The sequence below is a fragment of the Pelobates fuscus genome, chromosome 7 (assembly GCF_036172605.1).
Source record: "Pelobates fuscus isolate aPelFus1 chromosome 7, aPelFus1.pri, whole genome shotgun sequence".
Taxonomy (NCBI): Eukaryota; Metazoa; Chordata; class Amphibia; order Anura; family Pelobatidae; genus Pelobates; species Pelobates fuscus.
Window position 1 is genome coordinate 29,646,077 of NC_086323.1, and position 23,961 is coordinate 29,670,037.

At 41.2% G+C, this 23,961-nt stretch overlaps 1 protein-coding gene across 1 annotated transcript in view; it reads left to right on the top strand.

Moving 5' to 3' along the window:
- Positions 1-1,139: 1,139 nt before the first annotated feature.
- ALG6 (ALG6 alpha-1,3-glucosyltransferase) overlaps positions 1,140-23,961 on the top strand; it is a 38,901-nt gene continuing 16,079 nt past the window's right edge. The window contains exons 1-8 of the mRNA XM_063427867.1: positions 1,140-1,297; positions 7,790-7,874; positions 8,320-8,409; positions 9,180-9,268; positions 10,829-10,911; positions 11,332-11,396; positions 15,543-15,728; positions 21,259-21,394. Of these exons, the coding sequence (XP_063283937.1) occupies positions 1,216-1,297; positions 7,790-7,874; positions 8,320-8,409; positions 9,180-9,268; positions 10,829-10,911; positions 11,332-11,396; positions 15,543-15,728; positions 21,259-21,394 (816 nt within the window). The 5' untranslated portion in view covers positions 1,140-1,215. The remainder of the gene's footprint in view (positions 1,298-7,789; positions 7,875-8,319; positions 8,410-9,179; positions 9,269-10,828; positions 10,912-11,331; positions 11,397-15,542; positions 15,729-21,258; positions 21,395-23,961) is intronic.

A 23,961-nucleotide genomic window follows, 5' to 3' on the forward strand; every position in this document is an offset into this window, starting at 1 on the left:
AGTCCACCTCCAACGAATACTAGAGTGGGTAATTGAACTCAGGATCCAGTGGGAAGCTAGCTTTTCTGATACTCCTTTATGTGCTATACCCTGGCTCCCACCAAACCAAAAAAACAGAAAACAAGCAACCACTCAGCCATATCTGATATGTTATCCCAGGGATTGAAAACCTTCGGCACTCCAGATGTTGTGGACTACATCCCCCATAATGCTGGAAAAACATCATGGGAGGTGTAGTCCAAAACATCTGGAGGGCAGAAGGTTGCCTATGCCTGCGTTATCCATTTGGAGACGGATGTCAGGGTCAAGTGGCCTGTCTTCCCCTTTGTGTCCCCCCTGTGACTGGAAACCCTGCCTTTTCCCCAGCTCGCAAATACTCACCATACCCGGGTCCCAGAGGACTTTTGCTACTTCCCTGCTGAAACTTGCTGCTGTGATTTATTGACATTGTTTGTCATGTTTTGTTCACAATTTTATTTCTTACTGTCTTTGCAAAAGAACATATGTACGAACGCTCTACGTTGACACTGCATCTCTGTATTGTATTGCGTTACATACTAAATAAATTCTAATCTAAAGAATCAAAACAAAAACAAAAAATAAGTCAGTCTGTGGAAATAAAACACATTGTTTTTGTTCTTTAGTTGCAGAAATTGTAAATAGTAAGTCACCTGAAATCTCTCAGAACAGCCTAACTTCTGCTCTCACACCCCAAATATAAAATTGTCCATTTGAAATGTTGGGAGGGATGCCATATCTTCACACTGATACTTACTAAGCAGTGCTTATTATATATTGAATGTGCTGCCCTATAGTATGCAGCAATCATATATTGCAGTTCCCTATCTGCACCATGTGAATTCAACTATTTTTATTTGCTGCCCATAAATGTGTATTCATGTGTCTGAAACACATATATTAAAAAAACAAAAAACAAAACAAAAAAAACACTATGTTATAATGCTGTTTGCTATAAGTGTAACTTTCTCCATGGGGTTAAAAGGACACCTTGCCCTCATCCAACATGGCTGCCTGGAAACCTGTTTGCCCAGGCTTTTGTATCACCATGGTAACGCAGGCAGCGTTTGACCTCATAGCATGGCGCCGGCTGGCGGAGGCGTCGCCCTCGTGACGTGGAGCTAATGCTGAGTGGCTTAGTTGGAGGATGAGCTGAAAGAGGAAGAGAAGGGCTGAGTGTGAGAGTGGGAGGGAGCCATGGAGACCCGGGCACTGGCAGCTCTGGCTGTGCTGCTGGCAGTCACTGTGAGATGGGCAGTGTCCCTGGGGCCCTATTCAGGTAAATTAGCTGTACACCTGCAGGGGAGGGCATGCAAAGGTTGTGCTTGGCTGAAGAGCTGACAGTCTATTCCTTATATTTCCATTGTTTGGAAAGCTTGCATCATGGTACAGTGCTAGCGTGGTAAAATAATAATAATAATAATAATAATAATAATGTCCAGCCAGTGGAATACATTAAATTGGGGTTTTAGTTTCTATTATTAATTATTATTATTATTATTATTTTATTTATTTAGAGGGGGAGAGGGGGATATAAATACTGTTATCTCCAAGGTAGTCCTTTTTGATGCTTGTTGCTCTGGATTATGCCTCCTATTGTGCATAGTCAGCTTTGAGAGTGTTAGCTCTGTACATATTGTGTGTCAATGTGCACAAACCATAAGCACAACGTGAACTGTGGTCTCTCTAATGTCCCCTGCTGTCAGTCTCTGAGGCTGCACACACCTGATTCACTAAACTGGACTGGACTACTGTGGATAACTGCAGCATTATGGCTGCTCTCCATTTACAGTGTACTACCACCCTTCCTATATGATGAGTGGAACTTTCTACTGAGGATTAAATGGTTATTCTTGAATCACCTGAGTGTTTTGGGGATAGCACCAGACCACATAGACCAAAACCAGAGGCTCTTGATTGGGGAGGGGTCTGTCTCTGTTTCTGATTTATGTTAATTCTCCATCTCCAATTGTTTCATTCTTTATATTTGATTTTTAACAAAAGAAAACAAAACAAAACATTAAAACAGGACTGGACAAACTGCAAATCCCCAGATGTTATAGAACTACAATTGCAATGATGCTTTGCCATCCATTAGGATATAAAAGCATTGGAAGTTGCACTTCTACAACATCTGATGATCTACTGTTTGCCTACCTATATTTAAATATAGGGGTTCAGTTTGTAAGTATACATTCTGTCTATAGCTAGCTATTTTTTGAAAATTTGCTGCAGCTGAAATGAAAACCATAAAACGAAGATAGGTACCTCCTTGCACTGTGAGTATCCCTTTAAGCACCAACACATTCTGCATCATGGGACAATATATAAGGGGTTAAGTGATACAAAAAGGAAACAGAACTCTCCCTTTAAAGGGGCAAACTAATCACCATTATACTGTAAAATGTAAATACATACCATTGTCGTGGTTATGAAGCTGTTAGCCCAACCACTTACTTTGCATCAAAAAGTTTTTAATATATTTGACAAAAATGGACTCTCAAGGCATCTGTGTCTGTATGTTAATACAGAAGATCTATATCAATTTCATCCATATTTGACTGCCATAAATAGGCTGACCTATGGTGGAGGATGGTGCCCACCGCCTAATAGCATCAAAACCACTAACATGTGCTTGTAGAGGTTATGGTACTTAGGCAGATCCTTTAAACATCAGATTGTTTGGTATATGCTCATATCTAATGGTGGGATGTTTACCTTTAATAAAGCATACTTCATCCAAGTTTATAATGGAATTTAGCAGAGTATGTGGTTAGAATCTGTATCATATGATCCTCAATATATCCTCTAGTTTCACTTGTGTCCACAAAGGTTGGATGACATTTTATACATAAACTGAAGTATTTATTTATATATTTTTTTTTTTATATTTTTAATGTTGCACAATTGAAACTTGTATGATTATTTTACTTTAAACAATATGCATTTGTAAGGTGGGAAAAATAAAATGTAAAGGTAGACATCCACACCCCTGCAACTGGGTGCCTCCTTCTTTACTCCCTGTCAATCACTGTTATAAGTTATGTTCCTTGTACCTGGCAGCCAGCATAGAGAGAAGAGGAGAAATGAATCATTGGAAATATTTCTCCTTCTCATTTGAAATCTGTGCCCTGGCGGTGGCTGGACTGTACTGGGTTATGATGTAATTTATGAAATCTTTAATTGAAACTTAAAAGTAAACTGAGCGTCACATAAAACATGTTAAGTTATAGCCCATTTTAATTGTTTTATTTGTGTAAATTTCAGAGAAGTGACTGTATCCCTTTAAGTGTTTATGTATAATTTTATATAGTATTCACAATGTATTTATTGTGCATTATTTGTGGCGAAAACTCCACAGACCTTGTGTTGCCATTGGCTGGAAAATACTTTGTCTATTTGCAATTTGTGTATCTGCACACTGTTTTGTTATTGTCGGGAAAGTGCATTATTAGAATATCCTTTGTTATGTCTCCGTTCATCACTTTGTGGTGTCCGATCCGCATGCATGGGTACTATATGGCACCTTCGTTCCTGTGCGTCCAACTTATCTTGTTGCAGCTACTTGTTTGTTAGTCCACCTATTGTCCATTGCTGTGGAGTTTAATAAATAACAATACAAACTCTCATACATACAAATTTATTTTGTAAATGGATTTATCTTTCCAAACCTCAAAGAAGTGGTATGGGTGCAGTGGTCCTGTTACTTTGACCCTGCAGTGTAAAAAAATAAATAAAATATTTATAATTTTTTTTTTTTTTTTTTAGAAACTGCAATATTTACATCACAGAGTTAAATCCACCTCTAATGTCTGTCTTCCTGACCGCTACAAGAGGCCATTCCTCCTCCAGACAGAGTAAAACTCAGTCTGGGAATTAAATGCAGCTGGATAACATTTGATTGCAGGAGCGCGGTGTTCGGCTGCATATGCGTAACTCCAATCCATCGCTTCTCTATGAGAAGTGGTCATTGTGCCTGGAGCCTGTATCTGCAAACACAGAGTTTAACACCTTTGCTGCCGGAGGTCTAACTCCACATACGGCAGCATCATTGGGCAACCTTAGCCAGCCCGGAGCAATAGTTCATGGGTGGCTAATATTAATTCTATTCATATTGTTGGTTGGGAGCAGTCAGCGGACGCTTTCCGTCACTGAAGGGCCAGCTAGATGGACTTTTGGATTCTGCACTGCAGGGACCCAGGTAAAAGCAGGTAAGTTGGAAAACTGTTTGCCCCATTACCGGGACACAGGGCTAGGGTACTCCTGGCATCATCAGCACTACAGTGGGCTTTGATGCTTTGACTGTTTAATGCTATATTTCATTGGATTTATATATAGTTCTAATCTAGTCCTAAAACACAATTTTTTTTTTTTAACAAGGCAAGAAATATTTCTTAATTTACCTAAAACACTATTTAAAATCTGTATTTCTTTTTAAGTCAGAGCATTCAGTTTAATGAATTTTGATGAGCATCCTCCTACTGTAAAGAAGTGATAAGAGATTTCATTGAACTGGAAAAAACATATCTCGGTGATGACTGGTTGACACAGCCAATTATAGTTCAGGCATCCTGATACCAACCAGCGATTTGTCCGGCCCTTCAGTATAGCACTGCGATTGTACAAGCTTACAAGTCGAGGGTGATAACAAGCCTCTGCAGATGCCGTTACGCTGATGGATATTCGTTCCTTAAGGAGCCGAATGGACTGTTAAAAAACAGAAATAGAATAAAGAGGTTAATCACATTAGTCATGTTTTGATTTCTGGTCAAAGGAACATTAATGCTGAAGCGAACAGGTGCAAGGCTATGTAAGCCAAGAGCTCTTTTTCAACTACTGAAAGACATGCCTGAGTTCTTAAAAGGAATTCTACAGTGTGACACTTTCCACCGATTAAATGATTTACTGCAAGAGGTAACTGGTATTTGCTGCAGCTTTGCTAGGCCAGGCCATTGGGGCACTGTGAAGGTGCCTGTCTCACTGCTGGGGTACCAAGCAGTAAAGATACCTACATGGTAGAGACTTTCCTTGCCACAGGATGGAAGTAGCTTTGTGAATCCACAAGAATGCAGCTATCATTCAGCGACTGACAGGCAGACCACCCACCCATTAACGTGTGACTACTGCTGCCTGAAACTACAGTGTCAAAATGCTATCAATAGCAGTGTAATCATGTACGGCTGTTGCATCACTTGGTTGAGTTGTCATGGTAACCCTATTAATATAGACTGCAAAGGGCAAACCCATCAAAACAATAAATATAAATAAACACATTGAGGATGGTTAACTTAATTTAAAAAAAATATCTAAAAAGTAATGGTTTTCTTCACGTGGCTCAAAGATTGATAAAATTAATTGCTGGAAAATATGGCATATATTCAAAAATGATTTTCAGGACGCAAAAGAAAGTACTACTAAATAAAATAAAACAGTGCTTTACTAAATTGTTAAGAAAATTAGACCTGAAACTGTTGGCATGACATTGATAAATCTGTCCTATTGTCGTTAATGCACAAAGAGATTTTTTTATTTTATTTGAAATATAAGTAACTATATTACTAGTTGTTGTTGTTGTTGTTGTTGTTGTTGTTTTGCTTTGTTTGTTTTGCTTTTTTCTGAATGAACGAGTAAAAGCTTTAACCCCTTAAGGACCAAACTTCTGGAATAAAAGGGAATCCTGACATGTCATGTGTCCTTAAGGGGTTAAAGGCTTTTATCCCCCCTGTCCGTCTAGGGCAGACAACGCAAGGTGTATGGAGGATCCTCCGAAGATCAATGTCTGAATCCCACAGCTATCAGTTGTGACAGCTGCTGGGATTGGACATAACTTGATGGCGAAACTCCTCTTCTTTTCAACCTCAAATTTACCATAAGACAAAATGGTCCCTACTTTGTCTTCCAGTATCTCTGGATTGTGTTGGAAGTTCAGTGTAATTCCAACGCAGTCAGGATCACTATTTCATAAAGAATGTATCTTAATTGAATACTGAAAAGCGACTGATCCGCTTTAAATGGAAATATTGTAGGAAGATCTAAATGGGGAAGTTCCACTTCCAGTCCAAGTTGTGCATGTCGTGGGCACGGTGCTGCATGTAGCAGTACAAACAGAATGACACTTATTAGCAGCGTTGTAGAGATTCTAAAACCAATCTGCAAAATTCAGGCTCAAATGGCCTAACCACGGCTAAAGCTGAGTGGAGCCTGGAGTTTGCAATTCAGTTCTCAATTCACTACACTTTGCTGTTGAGTGAACTTGACCTGATTTCTGTTTTTAACTACAAATTATTTCGTAGCCAGTGCCCTACAAAGCATGGCGTTCAAAACTTTTTATAGCATCAACTTTGAACATATTTCAAAGTACATTCGGCTAGTTTATAGTGGCCTGGGCCACATCTGGATGAAGCATTTTATAACAAATGTTTTCAGTATACTCTTTGTAGTATTAATACTTTTTTTTTTTTTTTTTTTAATAAGCTAAATCTCAGTTTAGTGGTCTGGGTGCTATGTCCCTGTCGGTGTATCCCTGGAATGTTAAACATTGCCATTCTGCTGAAATGGCAGTGCTTACAGTACAGGGTTTAAATGCCTCTAGTGGCTGTTACACTGACAGCCACTAGAGGCGCTTCCACAGAAATAGGAGTGAAACAATACTATTTCAATTAGATCTGATTGGTGAAGCACAGCTCTTTGCAGTGCATGCGTATTAGCCTCCCATGAAAAAAACATTGGATTGGCTTAGATCATCAAGATTGAATATCTCAGTCAAAAAGGGGAGGGACTGGGAGGGTGAAGCCAGACCACCATGCTAGCTGGCCGCAAGTCAGCATAGCTCCTGCAATTTATGTATAAGTTTGTATTTGAGTAAACTCCATAAACTCACCCAAAGCCAGGAAATTAACAGAAGACAATATAAGAGACTACTGGGGCCACAGAACTCCTCTAAATCTGGTGCCTTGGCGCTACTACGAAACACTGCAGATTCTGCGGCCTACTTGAGCTGGAAGTGCAGTGGATGGCCGCCGCTTTTCTCTCTAATGCCTGAGGGCTGTGCAGTGGCGCATTGTATACCATCTTCCTGGCTCTTCCCCCTCCCCCCCCTCTATGGGCCCGCTGGAGGGAGAGGAGAGCTATAAACTACATGGCTACAGGACACGGGTATATACATTTGTATTTCTAACACTATAATGTTCCTTTAAGTTAACTTTTAAAGAGTCTCACATTTTTTTCAGGAGTACTAAAAAGTGGTGTAACAAACAACTTTAAAGGGTTATTCCAAGCACCATGACGATTTCACTGACTTGGAGTCGTCATGGTACTTGGAGTCTATATGTGGTACACATAAAGAGTTTACCCCTCTGCTGCCGTAGGTGTAACTCCAGCTCCGTCAACACATATGGCATGGTGACAACAGACACTCGATGACTGCACACCCACCTTCATGTCACCCATGTCCCCACTGGCCTCCCTGACATCTCTCCACCTCCAGCAAGAAGGAGTGATGCTAGCATTGGAGGATCAGGCTGCAGGGAGAATTTAGCTCGGGGCTGGAGTAGAGAGGTTTATTTTTTTTTTTTTTAAAGTAACCCTTTAATTAGAAAGAACAGTTTTTTCGTTTATTTAAAAAAATAAGTCAGAATAAAATAGTTTTTTTAAAAAAAAAATAATGTAAAATTGTTCTACCTTGAAATGGAAAATGTTTTATGTGAAGAATAAATGCACCCATTGCAATGGATTGCTTGTTCTATATTTTCCCCTTTCCGTGTCTTTTCAGGAGCTGGGAAACCACCAATGTTTGGAGATTATGAAGCCCAGAGACATTGGCAAGAGATAACCTTCAACCTTCCAGTTCACCAATGGTTTGTAGACTTTACTTAACATCAAGTATGTCCTGGCAATGTATTCTTTAATCGAATAAACCATAGCATTGCTGGCGAATCATACGTAGCAAGAACAATTGTAACTTTTTATTTTTTTTATATACTAGTAATTTATAGACAAGTGCAAAAGTATAGAAGATAAACATACCATAGCTGAGGAAAGGATGGAGAATGCTCTTACCGAGCAAGGGACCAAGGACCAACCATATTTAAAAAAACAAACAAAAAAAAAACATACTTCAAAACAGTGGATGGCAACCACAGACTTGTAGCGCCATAACCACTACAAATGAGCTGTAGTGGTTTTGGTGTTTAGAGCGCCTCTTTGAGCTCTCATACACTGGTAATTGGGCAGAAGACGGCTCCTCTTATGCTGCTGCCCCTGCTTGCTTTGCTTGTGCTAAATGTGTGCATTTATCCACAGGTACTTTAATACTACGGACAACAATCTTCAGTACTGGGGGCTTGACTACCCGCCGTTGACTGCTTACCACAGCCTGTTGTGTGCTTACATGTAAGTCATCGTTCTAGCTAATGGTCCTTCCGGGAGAGTGGAAGTACTGCAGCTAAAGTAGTTTCTTAGGATTTAATAATTGTTTTCCCACAATCCAATATGAAAACCATGCTGTCAACCTTTGAATACATGTATAAGGGGGATTATGAATGCACTGTTTTACTCACCCATTTGGGAGTCAATGCGTGCAAAAGACTTTATAATTTTGAAAGAAAACAATATTTTGTTAGATTTTTTTTATTTTTTTTTCCAATTTTTTTTTTTTTAAATATATTTTTTTTTAGTGGGTAAATGTTAGATGCTTTCTGTTAACTGAGGCATTCTCAAAACAATTGTCGTTTTTTGGGGGAGGGGGGGGGAATTCTTGTATAAGACACCTGAAATATGCATACAAGGAAAAAAACTAAACAGATTTTAGCTAATCTTAAGTAGGTTCTGGAAAAGTGTTTAGAACTACTGGGTGATCCCCCAAGAGAGGCAACAGTGGAACTGCTCATGTGTGATTTTAATGTGTTCTGGAGATTGCAGATCACCGTGTTTTTGAGCAGGTTTACTGGTTTTATTTACAAACCTGTGAATCGTGCAGTAACTGGGCAAATAACTGATTTTGAATGTTCAGCTGTATTCCAAAGTTGCTTTTTATCCTTCATTCTGCAAGTCAGCTTAGTAAACAAACTTCAGTGTTACAGTGTATTAAAGCCAACCTTTAATACGTGGCTAGCTGTGGGTCATTGTTGGCTAATTGTGATTTTTTTTTGATTTTTTTTTAGTGCCAACGTGTTGGAGCCAGACTGGGTCTCGCTGAACACCTCCCATGGGTATGAGAGTCTCCAACACAAGCTGTTTATGCGGGCAACGGGTACGCATATTTTTTTACTCTTTCTTTCTTTAATTTTGAAACAAAATGTTAAACAGTAAGCAGTGAAAAGAAATGTGTACACTAAACAGTACAAAGGAGTTGAGTAGCTTGCAAATATCCAAGTATCATTCATATAGAAGTAGCAACGTTGTTTTAAACAACCAAAAAAAAAACCACAGAAACACAACAAACCAGTAACCGCCCAACATGAGACTTGAAAGAAAGTCACTTTAGTTAATGGCTACTTTTACATTGCTGTAATTCATTTGTATTTACAATAAAGTATACGCAAATCTACCTGTCCTCTCCTGATCTCTCCCCGTCCCTCCCCGTCCCTCTTGACTAGTGTCTCTGACTGCCTCTCTGCTGTTTCTAAGTTGATGGCTGCCCACTTCCTTAAGCTCAAATTCTGGTCTTTCCTCCCTCAAGTGTTGTTACTCATGTGTCTGTCTCCCTCCAAGTCAACGGTGCTACCATCAGCTCCACCACGCTGGCTCGCTGCCTAGGTGTTCTCTTTGACTCCGACCTCTCCTTCAAGCCTCATGTTCAATCTATTGCCAAATCCTGTCATTTCCATCTCAAAAACATTGCGCGCATCTGCCCCTACTTACCGCCAGATGCGACTAAGGTGTTGGTCCATTCCACTGTCCTTTCTCGCCTTGACTACTGTAATCCGCTTCTCAGTGGTCTTACGTGCTCCCAACTTGCGCCCTTACAGTCCATAATGAATGCGGCGGCGAGGCTCCTCTTCCTGTCCGCCCGCACCTCCCATGCCTCACCCTTCTGTCAGTCCCTACATTGGCTTCCTATAAAATATAGAGCTCAATTTAAAATTCTGGTTTCAAATCTCTACATAATGCTCCTACCTTATACACAAGTATGTCCCGTCTAGGCCCTTATGATCTGCTGAAGACTTACGTCTATCTTCTGTCCGTACTCCCACCTCTGATGCTCGCCTTCAAGATTTCTCGAGGGCTGCACCGTTCCTGTGGAAATTGCTTCCCTCCTCCATTAGATGCTCACCCAGTCTCCACTCCTTCAAAAAATCGTTAAAAACCCACTTCTTCATAAAAGCGTATCAATTAAACTGTTAATAGCTCCCAACTGGTTCCTCTTCTGTCACTAGTCTAATACTATCCTTACCTTTTGTGTCATTTACCCCAGTCCCTCTAGCATGTAAGCTCATTGAGCAGGGCCCTCAACCCCTCTGTCCCTGTGTGTCCAACTTGTCTGGTTACAACTACATGTCTGTTCGTCCACCCATTGCAAAGCGCTGCGGAATTTGACGGCGCTCTATAAATATCATAATAATAATATATTCATTGAATAAGGAACTGTAATCGAAGATAATTTTACCAGTTGACGTAATCAGAACATGGGGATCTAGTCTGGTTTGTCCCTTTAAGTAATCTATTGACACTGAAGGTTTGGGGTATTTCCTTTCCTTTTTAGTTAGATTTGTATTTTCTTTTGCCCCACAAAATGTAATTTTTTTTTATTATTTTGGCACTGTGCTCAAATGTCATGTATAAATGTTAATCACCTAAATGCTTCGTGTAGTTCTAGTTGCAGATTTGATCATCTACATCCCTGCTGTTATCCTGTTTTGTATCTGCCTGAAAGAAACACCGGCCAAAAGAAAAGTAAGTTTGCGTTGCAGACACAGGAACCTGGCTAACTTGATCTCAGCCTATGTATGCCTTCCAGGGAGAATGGAATTTAATGGTGCCAGGGAAACCTGTTTTTAAAAAAAAAAAGAAAAAATTCTCCTTAAAGCGGCTCCAAAACGAGCATGGTGCCTATAGACCTATAGCACCATAACCACTTCAGTAAGACGTAGTGGTTGTGCTGCTTAGAGTGTTGCTTAAAGTTACATGCATTTAAAAACAAGGTTGTCTTACTGACACATCACTATCTCCATCACTGATTGGTGGAGTGTGTGCTGAGATCACACCACATTGAATGTAAAAGTACATTGAACTAAAGCTTGATATCGCTAGTGCAGTGGTTATTTAAAGATCATTTTGTTTCATAATGCTTTTTTTCTTTTGCTTTTTTTTTAGATCTCATTGTTGTTCTGCATTTTGCTGTATCCTGGTCTTATCCTCATAGACTACGGCCACTTCCAATATCCTTTTTATTGTGGACATATATACAGCATATAAAATGACCTAAGATCTAGGAGAAAAAGGAAGCTACAGGTAAGAAGGAGCACATCAAGGTGCCTCCTCCAACGTTGCTGGGGGGCAAAGCAGCTCACACCCTCTGGGAACTGGGTTACCTTATCCTTCCCAGAACCTCAACCTGGATCGGTATTTAGTAAAAGATAGAATTTATTATTCACAAAGAATAAAAATTAAATGCTCTACCAACGGTCCTATGCGTTTGGTCCATGTTGTGTACTTCCTCATGGGCCAGTGTTATACAATCAGAAAAAACTAACTTACAGAGCCATCAGGTGTATAAAGCCCTCCAGAGTTTCATTTAAATGTCCCTACTTGGATCTCATTAGTCCAGCCATCAGCGTAGTGTCTCTACGTTAAATTGAAAATACCTTCCTCCGTTTCTTTTTTTTATGTCAATATTTCCCTTCCCTGACTGCTTTACTCTCTTCCGCTCTTTTTCTTTTTAGGAGAGATTCCATCTGGAGAGATGTAATCCTGTTGTAATGGTCGTATGTCTCTCTTCTTGGGGGGGAAGACATTTTGTGATCCTGTTTTCTTTTGGGTTTCGACCCCTCTCAAAAAACACGGTCGGGAGATTTTCTCTTAATGGGGACCCTTCTTTTGAGGCCCTTTTGATTTATTAAAGTTTTTCTAACCATACAGGCATAAGAAGAGTGTTGCTCACTGTTCTAATAAGCACCTTCTTTTGGTATATGGGTATTCTCTCTCTGTTATACGGGATGTTAAGAGAAGAGCTGAGTATAATACGGGTGATGTTTAGGGGCTCAAAAGTGTCAAGGTAGTTAAGTCTAGATTTATCACAATGATGGGTAGCGTCCATTAAAGGGACACTATAGTCACCTGAACAACTTTAGCTTAATGAAGCAGTTTTGGTGTATAGAACATGCCCCTGCAGCCTCACTGCTCAATCCTCTGCCATTTAGGAGTTAAATCCCTTTGTTTATGAACCCTAGTCACACCTCCCTGCATGTGACTTGCACAGCCTTCCATAAACACTTCCTGTAAAGAGAGCCCTATTTAGGATTTCTTTATTGCAAGTTCTGTTTAATTAAGATTTTCTTATCCCCTGCTATGTGAATAGCTTGCTAGACCCTGCAAGAGCCTCCTGTATGTGATTAAAGTTCAATTTAGAGATTGAGATACAATTATTTAAGGTGAATTACATCTGTTTGAAAGTGAAACCAGTTTTTTTTTTCATGCAGGCTCTGCCAATCATAGCCAGGGGAGGTGTGGCTAGGGCTGCATAAACAGAAACAAAGTGATTTAACTCCTAAATGACAGTGAATTGAGCAGTGAAATTGCAGGGGAATGATCTATACACTAAAACTGCTTTATTTAGCTAAAGTAATTTAGGTGACTATAGTGTTCCTTTAACTAAACTCCTCCTTTTTATTATTGTCAAATGAATAAGCAAACATGACAGTCAAACGATATAGCAGTGGGACACGCAGGTCTCCATTCAAGGTACATCAGCAATAGTCATTATGGATGCGCAGATCCACAGCGGGTAGGCATACAGATGAATGTGGAGCGAAAGTGGCTGCCTTGCTCTATGTGGTCTTGGTGTGTATAGTGACCAGTTTGCCTTTGTACAAATAAGAAAGCGGTGGAGAACAACATAATCGTTTACGAACTACGGGACGCGGAGGTCCCTAAAAGGGTAGGTCAAAATGGCTATAGTAAGTGGATCGTAGCGATAGCATGTAGCATTTCAGTATTATTTTCAACAGCTGATCATTAGCTGAATATGTGTGGTTGTTGTCGTCGGTATAGTTAGTGTGGTAGACTTGGAGCTTTATGTGGCGGTGTCGCCAGTTGTGGTTGTCAGTGTGTGTGGTGTCGTGTCTGTGGAGCGTCTAGTCCTGTGGGGCATCACCATCCTCAACCGGGTTCCCCCTCACGTCCATGATTTAAATTTGTCGGTCATCCCATTCCCTATGGGTCGGGGGGAAGGGGTGAGGGGGAGGGCCAACCTCCTGCGTCTGCTCCAGTGAAGCTGGTGTTGGGCCTGTCATGTGGGGATCAGGGTAGGGTCAGGTCTGTCTCGGGTGTCCTGTTTTCCGCTTAGCCCCCAAAGTCATGTCAGCATCAGGTAGCTATGTGGGCGTTGGGGTAGCCGTTAGGTAAGGGCTCTGCCTGGTGAAGCTAGGTGTATGCTTCGTATGCTAGCGAGGTCCTCAACTGTAGTCCCCCGCGGGAGACCTCGAGATTTGAGGTAGGGTCGTGGGGGCGTGAATGCGCGTGGGTATATATCACGATGGTCGTGTTAAGGTTCCCTGTGTGCCCCCTAGGGTACGGTAGTCTATTGCCAGTGGACGATGTCACTGCTAACCCCGGGTAGCCCCCATGTACATTGAGTGGTTGCCCCTTGATTCGGGGGTCATGTATGCATCCGCCAAGTTGGTGGCCAGAAATAGATTCCCCCAATCCCTGCCCTGGGGACTTAGTGTGTCCCTGTTGTCTATTATTGGGATCCTGTGTGATTCCTCATGTGATATGGGTTTGTACCCCCCTGGGTCCCCAGGACGCCTCCATCAGTAAACTCCTCCTTTTTAAGTCAATGTGAACTTCTCTCCTCAGTTGACATTCTTTGCAGGTACCGGAGTAATCAGGGGAAAAGAAAAGACACACAGGATTCTTTACTGTATTGGGAACTGTTAAGAATTCAAAGTGAAGTTCAAACTTAAGGAACAAGTTTGACTGGTGTAAAATTTCAAATTCTCTTTGAATTCCACCAAATTTTATTTTTTTAGTAAATAACCCTCATAGTGTTAATTGTTCAAATGGTGGCTCACATTACCTGCTTCAGTCAACAAAAAATTAGCAGGCTATTCATTAAAGGATTCAAAGTGAATGTCAAATGTAAGGTCAACGTAGCTAAAATTTGAAAAATCTCTATTAGCTGTGGTTTCATTTCAGCTAATCTGGCCTTAAATTTGAAATTCACTTTGAAATCTCCCTTTAGTAAATAGCCTGTTGTATTTTTTTAATTTTTTTTATATTCATAAGTCTTTAAGAATCTTTTTCTAACTGCTAATAAAACCGTATGATCATTCAGCTATTTCTTTGTGTATTTACCTAAAAATCTGAATTGCTTGTCATTGTAACTACCGTATTTTTCCATGTATAAGACAACCCCTATTTTTTTTAACTTAAAATGAAGAAATAAATATGTTAAACATCACATAGAACAACTTTGATATTTTAGAGGTGACTTTTGATTCTCATGCCTCCCCTGAGGTACAGTACTCTGTGACGTTAATGGCTCCATAGTGCATGCTGGGAGACTACAGCTCCCACAATACAGCAGGTGGTGAGAGGGCATGCTGGGACATCACATATAGGGACCTTCCTCCTTGCAACAGCATTCAGAAGTGGATCAGGTGATGTAAAGTCTACAGGCCCCGCTTCTTGTCCCTCAAGGCCAATGACCTGGATCCAGATCAGGTTCTAATTGGTAGCTAGAGCAACATGGTCCGAGATTATAAAATGGCAGGATCTTCCTCCATCTTCCGTTTTTATATAATACAGACCTGCTCTCACTAGGGCTGCGGAGCTGGGAGACCAGGTATGTGTGTGAGCCATGGCACACTGAAACACGGGGAGCGCCATCTTGGCTTAGGCCCCCACGCACAAGTGTTTATTTTTTTTTAACCCCTGCGGTGACATTCCATGTATTCCAAGACGACCACCGTTTTTAGACTAAAAAGTAAATTCGAAAAAAACATATAGTCTTATACCTGGAAAAAATACGGTATATATTGAATCTAAGGTTTATTAATATATATGCATGCAATAGGACATGTGGGGGTAGATTAAAAAAAACTAAATAAAACAAAAAAAACTAGTGCTATTCTGGAGCAAAGTGTTAAATAGGGAGCAATCACTATGAAAACGATTCGGGTGCCTCAACATTTAGCACTTTGCACCTGCAATAGCACCTGTTTTGCCTGGAGACATTATTCTTCATTAGGACCTAAACTGTCTTCGTTATGTATATGAATCGAATTTTAATTGCGTTGCACGTGTGTATATATAACTGTATAGAATCCATACCATATTGAGTATTCTCCTTAACACAGGCACACATATAATTCTGTAAGCCTTGGCTTGGCCTTATGGGCGGTCATTGCCCTCTCAAGTGACTGGATCCTTCTGGGATCAGTGGCCTTTTGCTTTGCTTTGAACTACAAACAGATGGAACTTTATCACTCGCTGCCGTTTTTCTGCTATCTTCTGGGAAAATGTCTTAAAAAGGGTCTTACAAGTAGAGGGTAAGTAAATAAACTGAGTTTTGCAATCGGGTTTTTCCCAATCTACCACATTTTAATACTTGGCGAACTGATGCCAAAAGGGTTTCCAAAAAGTAATTGAAAATTGAGTAGAAACATTTTATTATCTGTTTTGTTTGTTGGTTCTAATACATCTAAAATAATTTTGGTGTTTATCTGCTAAACTTTAAATTGTTTAATTTACAGAATTATAGACCATGATACAAAAAGAATAGGGAACCCAGCTTATTTGTTGTGCTTGGAAACTTTCAAACCATTGTAAAATGATACTTTAAATATCAAAGTAAAACAATAAAGCTTTAAAGGGACACTGTAGGCACCCAGACGACTTCAGCTGATTGAAGTAGCCTGGGTGCTGTGACCCTTTTGCACTTAGTGCTGCAATGTAAAATATTGTAGACCCAGAGAACTGCAATGTTTACATTGCAGCACTAAGTCTGCCCTCTGTGGCTGTCTAACAGACAGCCACTAGATGGCTTCTGGAATCAAAACTGACTTTTTGGTTCGTTATCTGACGCTGGACCTCCTCACAGACCTTCAGCGTCAGATTTTCCCCACAGGAAAGCATTGAATAATGGTTTCCTATGGGGAGGTCTACTGCGCGTGCGGCCATTGCTGCGCATGCGCATTAGGTCTCCCCTGCTGGCTGACTTCGGTGGGGGAGGAGCATGGGCGGAGACTGACCAAGCGCCGAGGGACATCGTCCCTTGATTCAGGTAAATGGCTGAAGGGGGGCCCAGAGGGAGGCAGGCACGCCAGGCGCCTATAGTGCCAGGAAAACAGGTATGTGTTCCTGGCACTATAGGATCCCTTTAACCCCTTAAGGACCAAACTTCTGGAATAAAAGGGAATCATGACATGTCACACATGTCATGTGTCCTTAAGGGGTTAATAACATTGTCACTTACTGCCATAACCATCTTTGGGAACATAGGACTCATGAACTAAACTGTGAGTTAATACTATCAAGCACAACTATACTAGATGGACAAAAGTATTTGGACACGTGACCTGGCCATTACACCAACAGGGACCTGTATGACATTGCATTCTAAATACATAGACATTAATATATAGTTGGTCCCCCCTTGCAACTACAGTACCTTTCATTCTTCTCTGAAGGCTTTTTACAAGATTATGGAGTGTTTCTATGGGAATTTTTGGCCATTCAGCCAGTAGAGCATTTGTGAGGTCAGGCATTGATGTAGGAAGAGAAGAACTTGTTAGCAGTCTCCGTTCTAGTTCATCCCATTGTACAGCGCCACGGAACTTGCTGGCACTATATAAATAATAATCCCAAAGGTGTTCGATGGGGTTTGGGTCAGGGCTCTGTGCGGGCAAGTTAAGTTCTTTCACACCAAACATATCAAACCATGGTTTTATGGACCTTGCTTTGTGCACTGGGGCACAGTCATGCTGGAATACAAAAGAGCCTTCCTCAAATGGCTCTACAAATTTGAAAGCATAGCATTGTTCAAAATGTCTTGGTAAGCTGATGCATTAAGATTTCCCTTCATAAATTCAAAGGGCCTAGACCAACCCCTGAAAAAGAGCCCCATACCGTTATCCCTCCTCCACAAAATCTTACAGTGGACACAGTGCAGTCAACGTAACATTCCCCTGGCATCCGCCAAACCCACACTTGCCCATCAGCCTGCCAAACAGAGAATTGTGATTCGTCACTCCACAGAACACGTTTCCAGAGTCCAGTGGTGACATGCTTTACACCACTCGATCCGACACTTGGCACTGTATTTGGTGCTCGGCCATGGAAACCCATTCCATTATGATACTGTTGCACAGGTTTTGTGCTGAAATTAATGTGGCCAGATCGGCTTAAACAGAAACAAAAGTAATTTAACTCCAAATGGCAGAGAATTGAGCAGTGAGACTGCAGGGGCATGGTCTATACACCAAAACTGCTTCATTAAGGTGAATATGTTTTGGTGGTTATGCTTTCCCTTTAAGAGGTGTGTCCTTATACTTTTTGTCCATTTAGTGTATGCAGGCTAAGTTTAGCAAATTCAGTTTTTAGAGAATATGCCCAGTATACTTTGTAAATACCCAATATATTTAGTAATGTAGAATAAAAGCTAGTCACTGTGGCGTATTATTTCAGGGAACTGCTTGTGAATTGTCTTTAGTGTATTGTATTTAGGGAAGCATTAACCATTAATTATGAGTTTAAGAGCTTTGAAAGCGTTTCAGAAATTTTCTGTATATACCCCACAGTGAAATATTAGGTGCAGAAGCATTAGACTAGCAATTCATTCAAACCTCTGAAGTTTTACACCATTAACATTGTGCTTTAAAAAAAAAAAAAAAAAAAAATCAATAACCCTGAATTTATTCTAATTTCGAATGAATTATGTGATTATGCCTGACCATTAGGCTGGCTACCTGGTATATTGGACAGACCAGAGCGTTGCGGTCTGTAAATTATTAACAGTATCTCCCTGTCTTTGTTCCTGCCAGATTGGAGTTCATAGGTCTTTCTGGTATTCCTATGTCAATACTTGTCACTCGACGGAGGAAAGTGACCCTTGGGGACAAGGCATGATCTAGAAAGGGAGGGGGGGCTACAAATCCTAATCTGACTGACTTTTAAGACATAAGAAGACTTGCACCTATTACTGTATTGAGTTTTGAAATAGATTTGCTGTGCAGTTCATGAATCACTGGATTTTAATTTTTTTATTTGTTTTATAGTCATGTTTAATTTGTAATGATATGTTGAGCTGTTGTTGCTATATTTGTAGATCTATATAACTACCGTACATTGTTTACTATAGCATAACACACGAGCGCTCTGGCTATCTGTCCGTAGTCACACTGTCACCTTTTGTGAGTTTGGATGCTGACACAAAGGGGGGAGATTTACTAAACTCTGTTTTAAAAAGTGGAGCTAAAATGTAAAAGGGGAAAAGTCACCAATGGAACGTCTCTGCTGGTTTCTATGTTGATTGTTCCACTCCAATATACTGTCATTCAGTATGTTTATGGGACTTGTAGTTCAGTTGTTCGCTAGATACAACAGAAATCTATAGTCACCTAAATTACTTTAGCTAAATAAAGCAGTTTTAGTGTATAGATCATTCCCCTGCAATTTCACTGCTCAATTCACTGTCATTTAGGAGTTAAATCACTTTGTTTCTGTTTATGCAGCCCTAGCCACACCTCCCCTGGCTATGATTGACAGAGCCTGCATGAAAAAAAAAAACTGGTTTCACTTTCAAACAGATGTAATTTACCTTAAATAATTGTATCTCAATCTCTAAATTGAACTTTAATCACATACAGGAGCCCTTGCAGGGTCTAGCAAGCTATTAACATAGCAGGGGATAAGAAAATCTTAATTAAACAGAACTTGCAATAAAGAAAGCCTAAATAGGGCTCTCTTTACAGGAAGTGTTTATGGAAGGCTGTGCAAGTCGCATGCAGGGAGGTGTGACTAGGGTTCATAAACAAAGGGATTTAACTCCTAAATGGCAGAGGATTGAGCAGTGAGGCTGCAGGGGCATGTTATATACACCAAAACTGCTTCATTAAGCTAAAGTTGTATAGGTGACTATAGTGTCCCTTTAAATACAACTGAGAAATCTTTGCTGTACCAATAAAGCAGAGGGTATAGGATAGCTCAGCATTGATACAGGCATTAAGATTTTGTGTATAGTTTTAATGCACAAAAAAAGACTAATAGATTAAATCCAGTTTGGAGTGTTCCTACACGGTTTTGTCCAGACACTCGCATTACGAAGGTCCGTTTCAGCGCATCCGTTCTTCTTGGATAATCTGTCCTCCATCTGAGGCTTGCATTTCACGTGCAGATTTGGGGAAAAGGCCTTTCCCTTTATTCAGTTGTCAGTCTATTCTGGCACAGGAAGTTGTGGTTCCTTAATTTTCTCCACACCTAATAAAAGCATGGACAACTAGCTGCTTGTTTGGGACATTGTGCCCAAGTGTTATGTTGACACTTTCGAATTCGTTCTAGTCATAAGCGTGTTTTATTTTCCTCTTGGACTTGAGAAAAGATCTTGTCGCATGACGGTTGAAAATAGATAGTTATTCTTCACACCTTATCACTGAAGATCATATCACATTCTTCCATGATGATTGTTTCCTTGTTGGCTTTATACAAGGACACGTTCATAATTTCTTGCCCGTTTGCTTCTTGCTCCTAAACATTAATGTATGCTCATTTGTAAACACAATTTATGTTTGTGCCTAGGGTCACTTGGCCCACCCGATCTGACTTCACTTTAGGAAGAGCATAAATCATATGATTATTTTTAGGAAGACCGCTACTCGAGATGTATTGAAAGGGACACTATAGGCATTAAAATAACTATCTTAATGAACAAGTTTTGGTGAATATATCATACCCTTGCAGTCTCACTGCTCAATTCTCTGTCATTTAGGAGTTAAATAATTTTCGTTTGTGTTTATGCAGCCCTAGCCACACCTCCCTGCATGTGATTTACACAGCCTGCATGAAGCAAATGGTTTCATATTCTATCAGATGTTAAATGGACACTATAGTCACCAGAACATCTTCAGCTTAATGTAGTTGTTCTGGTGAGTATAATCATTATTTTTTCATGCAAACACTGCCTTTTCAGAGAAAAGACAGTGTTTACATTGCCCCTAGGGACACATCCAAGTGGCCACTCCTCAGATGGCCACTGGAGATGCTGCATTGTAGGCAGCACTGCTGTTCAGCGTCTCCACGTTCTGCATGAGGATGCTCAATTTTCCTCATAGAGATGCATTGATTCAATGCATCTCTATGAGGAGGTGCTGATTGGCCAAAACGGCATTTGGCCCCACCCCCTTGCCAATTTTAGCCAATGGAATGCTTTTCTCCTGCTCTGTAAATGAAGTTAATCACACACAGCAGGCTCCTGTAGAATCTAGTAGGCTATTAATACAGCAGGAGATAAAAAAAAAAAAATCTAAATTAAACAGAATGAGCAAAAAACGTTTAAACATTTAGATCTCTCCTTACAGGAAGTGTTTAGGAAGGCTGGGTTAGTCACATGTACAGAGATGTAGCAGGGGCTGCATAAACAAAGGGATTTAACTCCTAAATGACAGAGGATTGACCAGTGAGACTGCAGGGGCATGTTCTATACACCAAAACTGCTTCATTAAGCTAAAGTTGATTTGGTGACTATAGTGTCCCTTTAAGCCTGCAATGTAAGCATTACTAAATGGCAGTACTTTATATTGCAGGGTTAAAACTAAAGTACCACTGCACCCAGATCACTTTATTGCTTGCCTTTCTGGACCTTCATGCCAAAATAGCCAAACTGAAAACATTTCTCCACAGATTTCCCAAATTTTTAATTCATTTTACAGTTGAACTTTTTCCAACCATTCACACTTATTGATTTTGCTCTGCTTGGTAGCCATTTCTATTGTATTACAGTTGTTTATGTGTTGTAATGAGGGTTTGCTTTGAGAATTCTGGACCTTTTTGAGGTCACGTCCTAATGCATTGCTTTTGCTGCAGGTTGGTTGTGTTACTCAAGATCGCAGTCACGGTGGTGGTCTCCTTTGCTCTTTGCTGGATTCCATTCTTGACGTCGACTGAACAAGTCCTCCAGGTTCTCAGAAGACTGTTCCCTGTGGGCCGCGGGCTCTTTGAGGTAAGCGAAAGTGCTCTGTTATTTTTCAGGTCTTTCTGAACCCCCTGTCAGTGTCCTCAAGAGTTTTGTTTTCTGACATCTTACACTTGCAAAGCTGTCTCATTTGAGTTGAACATCCAGGAATTCCGGAAACTGTCTTTAATTTTATTACATTTTCAAATGTTTAGAAGGCTTTTAATTCACTCTGACACCTAATGCCTTCTGTAAAGGCAAAGCCAATGGCATTTTATGCAAATTAACTTTAATTGCCCATAATTCTGATTTTAACACAGACAGACTCCTTGATCCCTAAAAAAGTCCGCATTGCTTAACCTCTCTGAGTTTGTACATAGTGCCTGAATTCGAAGAATTATGGAAACCTTAAAAAAAACATTAGATTCACTTTTTTTTTTTAAATTCTTTATTTATAAACAAGGTAAGGTAACCACAGGCACGTGGAAGCAGTATAAAGAGATACATAGTGCAGTAACATTGTCCCACATATATAAAACCGTTATTCCATGAACATACAGTTGGTTTGAAAACATTACGTTAAAGAAAACAAAAATAATAATCAGTCCACAGTTTTCATAGCTCGTGAGAGTTCCATTGTTATAGATGCAAGGACATGTGTGGAGTTACACCTTGTTGTTTTTTATTTTAGTAATATAGGAAAATAACAGTCCTCCTCTGTACACCGCTTAGGTCTACGTACATCCTTAGCGTGTTAGAGCTGTAGGCCTCGGTTTTCCGTCTAAAAAGCCACAGAATCCCAGTTTTATATACAAGGTTAGTTGGTTTACATGAGATCTTTGACCTCGTATCATTTATGGGCGTCGCCTTAGGCATTGGATCGGCACGTATGCGATACAGTGTCCTAAGCCTTCAGTGGGCGGTGTCACTTTGATAGAGGACCGAGCGATGATAAGGCCTGGTGTACATGGAGTCGGACGGAGAAAGGGTAAAGAAGATAGGGTGGAGGAACTTAGTGAGAAGAGGGGGAGGGTGTGGGGAAGGAAAGGAGGGAGGGGAGGGTGGAAGGAGTAGGTTCAATCCGTAGTAGCGTGTTACAATTATAGGAAAGTGTCATGGATTAAATTTAAACTGTAAGGCATTGGGCCCTGGTGGAAATCAAGGTGCTGCAAGCATCTTCTCCAAGCCATAACCGGTCCCGACGAGGACGAAGTCTCGGGCGGGGTTCCGGGGGAAATCCCCTTTCCTCTCCCTTAGTCTCCGATTCCGCTGTTTATCCACGGGGCCCAGACCCTATCAAACTTTTTAGTAGTGCCTCTAACTAGCGCCGTCAGCTTATCCATAAGGAAAGCGTCCTTGATCTTTTGCACGACTACGTCGACAGGGGGGGTGTCGGGTTGGAGCCACACTTGGGCCAGGGCTCTTCTGGCAGCTAAGTTCACTTTGTGCAACAGGTTTTGTTCCACTCTGGGCCAGTCATCAAGAGGTCTGGCCAGGAGGAATACCCATGGGTCCAACTTAAGCTCTCTATCAAAAATATCCTTCAAAAGTCCTACCACCCGTTTCCAAAAGTTCTGTGCTGCAGGGCATTCCCACCACATATGTATGTAGGATCCCTTCTGGCCACAGCCTCTCCAGCACAGGTCCGTGGGTGTTTTGCGCATTTTATATAACTTCACCGGGGTGGTATACCACCGAAAGAGGGTCTTATATGCCTGTTCCTGCATGGAGACACATATCGATGAAGAGGCTGCTGCCTCCCAGATCTCCTGCCAGTCGACGCCTTCCAATTCCTCCCCCAAGTCCGCTTCCCACTGAGAGATATATGTGAGGTCACCCCATTCCGTCGTGTGTGTACTCAGGTGTGTGTACAGAATGGAGATGAGGCTCCTGGGAAACCGTTCTTTGAGGCACATGGACTCGAAGAAGGTTGGCCGGCTCAGTGCACTAGCTTTAATCATAGGGGCCTGGGCGAAGTCTCTCACCTGGAGGTAGCGAAAGAAGTCGGCGGGGCGTAGGGTAGCCCTAGTCTTAAGTTCGTCGAATGTAACAACAGAGCCGCCGTCATAGAGGTGGCAGAGGCGCTGTACCCCTGTGCCTTCAATACCCCTAAAATCCCTAGCGTTTAGTCCCGGCGGAAATGCTGTGTTTCTCAAGAAGGGAGTTAGGGGGGAAAGTCGGGGTGACAAACCATATTTGGTTGATGAGGCATCCCAAAGTCTCAGAGAGTTCGCAATAGCTGGGCATGCGATGTGTATCGATGGTCTACGGTCCCTTGGGACCCACATGAGAAATTGAGGCAAGTCTGGTCCCATGAGGGACGATTCTAAGTCCACCCACCGCCGTTCCCCTGGAGGGGAATGCCATAAGGCTAGCTGTGTAAGTTGCGCTGCCTGGTAATAGAAGTGCAAATTAGGGAGGCCCAGGCCTCCTCTCGTCTTCGCTCGATAAAGAACGTTCCGAGAGGTCCTGGGTCTCCTGTTCTGCCAGATGAATTTCCCTATTGCCTGTTGGAGTGCGCCCAGGTCTGATTTGGTTACTTTAACTGGGAGGGCCTGGAACAAGAACAGAATCCTAGGGAGAATGTTCATCTTCACCGAGTGGATTCTACCGAT